This window comes from Diaphorina citri, unplaced genomic scaffold, assembly GCF_000475195.1.
Source record: "Diaphorina citri unplaced genomic scaffold, Diaci psyllid genome assembly version 1.1 scaffold7462, whole genome shotgun sequence".
NCBI classification, from domain to species: domain Eukaryota; kingdom Metazoa; phylum Arthropoda; class Insecta; order Hemiptera; family Psyllidae; genus Diaphorina; species Diaphorina citri.
In genome coordinates, this window is record NW_007384838.1 from 6,441 (window position 1) to 12,618 (window position 6,178).

At 39.1% G+C, this 6,178-nt stretch overlaps 1 protein-coding gene across 1 annotated transcript in view; it reads right to left on the minus strand.

Annotated features, from left to right (window-relative positions):
* The window catches only part of LOC103522223, a gene marked incomplete at its 3' end in the record, with an annotated part of 11,653 nt that extends 6,435 nt beyond the window's left edge, over positions 1-5,218 (minus strand). The window contains exons 1-2 of the mRNA XM_008487325.2: positions 3,234-5,218; positions 838-860 (exon numbers count right to left, since the gene is read on the minus strand). Of these exons, the coding sequence (XP_008485547.1) occupies positions 838-860; positions 3,234-5,006 (1,796 nt within the window). The remainder of the gene's footprint in view (positions 1-837; positions 861-3,233) is intronic.
* Positions 5,219-6,178: the final 960 nt, after the last annotated feature.

Below are 6,178 nucleotides of genomic sequence, written 5' to 3' on the forward strand. Positions count from 1 at the left end.
ATAAATTTTAGCTGTCACATTTGTTAGAAGCTTAGAAATGGATAAACATGTTTATTATTTCATCATCCATCCAAGACTTTCCTGTCATCATTTTAGATGACAGCATCAATAGCATCATCTCATCCATAATAGATGACAGCGGAATAAACACATATGGCCAGTAGTTATCCATAAATTTACATGTTCACACTATGTGTTATTTGTAAATACATCCTCCGTGGATCGTGATCTTCATGAAAACGACAAATGACATACGCTGGTAGGACAATTGCTGGAAACCATCCATATGGTTGGAAAATCAATAGACCTCCGATAGTCAAATCCAACTTCGATAATCAGTAACATTTCAATTACCAAAGTATTATGTTCCCGGAATGATGGATCTCCTGACGAATCCTTTGCCGACGTTGGGGTAACATAGTGTCCATCAAAATTGGCGAGATCCGCGTGTTTGATCAATAGAACGTGAGTTTCGCGGTACACATGTGCTTCAAAGGAGTGAATTTCACGCCATCGCGCTCAGTCCAGACTATTTCCGCTTGAGCGAGTCGTTTATGTGCCAGTTGGTTCCCGTTGGATGACGCTCATCGGCACAAACTGACCACTAATTCTGACCGCTAACCAGACCTCTCGCTATCCCGACTCCTTTACCCTACAAATGGAGATGTGCCTGCGGCCCCTCGCCTGCTCCATTTACCTTTTATAGGAAAGCAGACTGCCATCGATGGAAAAAATTACAATATGCGCTACCGCTGCGGCGCTAGTTTTACGTTTCGTTGTTACACACATGGAATCTATCTTGAAAACATTAACATACCCTCATCCATGGATACTTGCCTGCCACTTTTAGGGCACTTGCCCTGGGGAGAATAAAACACTGTATTATAATGGATAACATAAAAAGGGGAAGACTTAAGACTTATAAACAACTATAGGTTCGTGGGATGAACTCACAACCTATTGCCACTAGATCCCTAAATACAAATCCATGTAAATAATTAATAATTACAACAAATACAATTATAATAGTGATTTTAGTAATTTATTGATACTTATATTTAGACGTGATCAGAATTAAACACAACGAAAGTAGTATAGTAATCCCTCTCGAAGTCTTCCTTAAAAAAGAACTTTACAGGGAGAGTATTAGTTTTTATGTATAGCCTAACACTTACTTAATAATACAGATAATGGATAAAATTCTCTGTCATGGATAGGAAAGATTATCCCATCCAATAATATATTTCAATAAAATTTATATAACAAAAACATGTAAACAAAAAATATTGTAATACTTACAAAACATTTAATGCTTTTTAACTTTTATTTTTCTCTCGGGGTTACTAGTGCTTTAGTAACCTGACTGAAAGCCTATATGGTCGGCATATCGACAATTAAAAATTAAAAACCAACAGGACCATTTGTGTGTAATTCCGGTCGGTCAGTGTTTAGTCTTAGGCATGTGGGGCTAGTCCAGCGACGAGTCCAGATGGACTGTGGACTATCACTAAACTGACCGAATTACAATTCTGCATGTCATGCATGGCATTCATCGAATACCTATCTAAAGCTTAGGTGGGGTCGCTCTGGTTTGGATTCCATGTGTTCCCAAATTGATTGTGTAGCCCCATTACATAGACCCGGAAGACCGGGTAATTATAGTCAGCTTTCTCTATGGATTATGGATCGATCAAGATCCATGCATATGGAATGTATAGATAGATGATGAGGATCTCTAGTCATAAAGCAGTCGGATTTTTTCAAATTATATTATGGATAACCCCCTATATCTACAAATATCTTGTTTGAGAATATGGATGCGATCAATACGATCCTATTTCCGGAAATCATGGGCCCGGCCCTTAGCTAACTGGGCGTCGGAATCCTCGTTCTGTCGTGGCTTCCACTGGCCCGTGATGGTTGGTCTCCGAATTTGATCCGACCCTGAAGGTCCGTCGAGCCAATTGAAACCTCTCTCAATGATCATGTAACGCATATTTTGGAAGCTTTCATCGGAACAAGCTCCGGGAACCCCAAGCTAGGCCGGCCCAGTTTCGGGAATAAGAATCGTAGTGATCCATTCCAATATTCCCAAACCCCAAGATATTGCTAAGATATAGTTATCCATTAATCATAAAGGTTTTGAAAAAATCCGAACTGCGCTTTATGACTAGGAACCTCATCATCGTATATACATCCATCCCCATGGGATCTGATCGATCCAATAAATCCCATAAAAGCTTGGACTCTAATACGTCTTCCGGTCTATGTAATGGGGCTACGACCAATCAAATGGAAACATTGATCCAACAGGAAAGCGACCCCACCTAAGCTTAGATAGGGGTCGATGAAATTATGCATTGCAGAATTGTAATTCGGTCAGTCGAGCTGCCATAGTCCACAGTTTCCAATTTCTGGACTGCTTCGCCTGGACCTAGCCCACATCCATAGGACTACACCTGACCGACCGGAATCAACCAAATGTTCCTGGTTGTTTAATTTTTATTTGGTCGATATCAATATAGGCTTTCAGGTCAAACTTGGGTTAAAAATATTTTGATCAAGACGTTACAGTTGACGTAGGTAATTAGTTAGGTACCATAGGGATAGGCTGTAGGTAATTAGTTGTCTGCTTCTACCTAATCAAAGGCACATAGATAGGTACCTATTTTGCGTTAATCCTTCGATGATAAGATTAGAAAACTTTCAGTTTTTCTGAGTAGAATTTCTTTATTTGCTGGACACATAAAGAAGCAGACAACTCTTCAGCCATGAACTTACACTTAGATTGGTAGATAAGTACCTACTTCTCTGAATTACTTTGTTTAGCTTGTTACCCAGCACCATGACGAGATTACGAGATATTTTGAAGTTCATGTAAAGGTAAATATTAATTAGGTACTAAAGTACTTACATAGGTCTGATGTTTATGGCACCTATAGCTAAACTTCTAATAATAGAAAAGTTTATAAATACAAAGTAGGAAAAGCTTCGGCGAATCAGCCAGTATTGGTTCTATCCATTTGTGTCTGAGTGCGTGTCAGGATTTCGGGAAGCATGTTTGATATTAAAATTTTAGCAACGTAAAGACAGCTTTTAAGGAACACAAAGATAAGTATTTAAATATTTCTCAACAAGATGAAAAGGCAAAAAGTAAATTTATGACCTTTTCCTCGGACCTATTTTGAAATTACAAGTATGTACCTACATACCTAGGTACTTGAACTAAATCATACATCGGTAGCCTGGTTATTTTTGAAGGAAATAATACTCCGCTTGCCTGGGGTGTACTGAGGTAACACAGGAACTCCTCTCTGCCACACACGCAACGTCTTAGCACTGGGTATTTTGTCATAATCATTGACAACAGGTAAGCCAAAGTCTGGCGGGAAATCCTGGATACTACTGGATGCCTGACTTGAGAGATTTATGATTGGCAACATATCATGGGGATCATAAAATCCAGAAGAGCTCTTGGACCTATTGAAATGCTCAGGCGTAGAGTATTGTTGCCACTCATTGTACCTTGCAGCACTAACCAGGTCTAGATCTGAAGCACATTGTACTACATGGGCGTTATGCAAGTCCAAGTCTTTGGGTAGAGGAGGTCTGGCAGGTAGCTCAGTGTTATTGTCATAATTTGTATCTGAAAGGCTGTTGTTCTTAGTGACAGACCCTACAGAACTAGTTGAATTCTTAACAATAGAGTTGCTGATGTTTTTATTGACTAGTTTGATGACAAGGATGCCGAATGCTATCATCAGCACGATGATGAACAGAGCGATGATTAAAGATCTCATTTGAAAACTGCCTGCAGCAAATCCTGCATCACTAAACTCAACAATGATCGCTTTCTCAGTCCGTCCTGCGTTATTCTCTACAATACATACATAGTTGCCATCATCAGTGTGAAGTTCAGTGTCAAATACAGTTAGAGTACTTTTCTGATCATAGATGTTCTCACCCCCTGGACTAGAAGCAGCTGCTAAGTCTACACCTCCACTGAACACACTCAGGTAGCTGTTGTCTTTGGATAGTACAGTCTCCTCCTTGATATTTATCTTGTTACTATTCCAATTGACATGGTCATAGATCTTACGATTGATGGACCACATGATTCTACAGGGTGTAGCGGATTGAACTCGACAATCCAATGTCAAATTAGATCCCGGTAACACCATGACTTTCTCTTTGACAGGTTCATTGTTATTTGCAAGTTCAACTTCAGGTACACAAGCAAAGTCATTGATAGAAAGTTCAAGAAATGTTTGACCAATGTTCTTTTTAGGACCACTGATACAAATTGGATCAAAAGAGAACTGGATATTGTACTTATCAATGAATTGTTTCACTTCCCGCAATTTACAGTCACACAACCAAGGATTGTCATAAATGTCGAGATTTCTAATGTAAGGGAGTTTGTCTACAGTTCTTGGTTTTAAACTGGCGAGTTTGTTCCCATTTAGTTTGAGTGTGTCTATCTTATCAATACCATAGAATGCTTCTGAATATATTGTGTGTATTTGGCAGTTGGACATATCAATATATCGAATACCTGGAGTTGACTGGAAGGAATAGGAACTAATTTGATGAATAGGATTATGTGCAAGATTGATACTTTTCAAGTAAGGGATGTAGATGAGAGAAGGCACCGTGGAGAGGAGATTGTCACTCAAGTCAAGTTCATCCATATTGGTAACACCTCGAAATGCTCGATCGTCCACAAACTCGAGCTTGCATTTCCTTAGATAGAGTTTCTGAATGTTGGTGATGCCCATCTGAAGGAAGATTTCTTTCTGCAAGACATTGATATTGTTGCTGGATAGGTCCAAGACTTGTGTATCCAAGTCAATTCCTTCAGGTATGGTGTAGAAATTCCGGTCAATACATTCCACCGTTCTCTTGCCTGCTTTCCACTTGCATGAGCATCCTAGCGGACAGGAAGCTTGGGTTACTGATGCAAGTAGTGTCAGCAGGAAGACACTTAATATAAACTTGTGGCACATTGTTGTTCTACATTCTATTCTATCTCAACTTACGAAGACCTGGTGAGATCTAAAGTGAAGTACCACATTGTCACAGAAGAGAGACCATGGTCCACGTGTGAAATTAAATCTAATGGATATTGATTCCTCCAAGGTTATAGCTTCAACTCATCCATTTCCCACGCTCACTCGCTGGTTGCTTCATCAGGACTTCACACTTACTATGGTGATGGTCTACCTGTAACAAGAGAAGAAAACAAAAAGGTCGTTCAGTGATACCCATCTCTTTGTAGGTGCCTATCTACCCCATCTAACTATACTTAAAAATAATTGGGCAGGTACACCTAATGATTAGGTGTTGAATATGTCGGTCCTCGTTGAAAGGTTGAAACACATATCTACCTAATGTAGGTAAAGTCAAAGAAACATCAATTCGCTTCAGATGAATAATAATTATTACTGTGAATGTGACCGAACTTGAACTCAAATGACCACCTTGGATCATAATAAATCCTTATTACCTATATCTATGTCTCTAATCGTGATGTCCAATGTTCAATGGAAAGAAAAGCCTCGGCCGAATCTTCAAAACGAATCAATATACTCTAGGTACAACTGGAAAGAAGAATTCCTACTCGTTAAATTCTTTAATTCTCTTGAAAGTTTTGGCTTGATTTAGATGTGGATGTGAAACGTATGGCTACTTTCATATCAAATTTCTCATCCTCCTGAACAATAATTTAGCTTTGTCTTAGGAGATGGGAGTTCCGCTCTACCAAGCAAGTAAGCAAGCTGTACAAGAGCTACCTAGACGGTGAGAAACTTCAGTTTCACAGGAGATGGAAATTGTTCAACTTTGAAAAAACTTCAAGGTTAATAATTTTGGACGCGGTCGAACCTACATTATGTACATGGGTACCTAGGCGGATACTTATAAGTATATTTGGGTAGGTACCCATATTGTAGTTATTTTCAATTGTCTTCTTCCTCTGTAAATTAATTCCGAAGACATTTTGATTGCAGAACTCCATGACTTGTCGAGGAAGTTGAAAATTGTCGCAGATAATTTTAAAAATGTGATGTCATGCCATTTTCAGGCACTTGCAATGTTAAAACGTCACAATAGGAACATGTTAGTAAATGGCATAGGCACCTAATGAGACTGAAAAGCCATTCCGGTAGATATACTTATA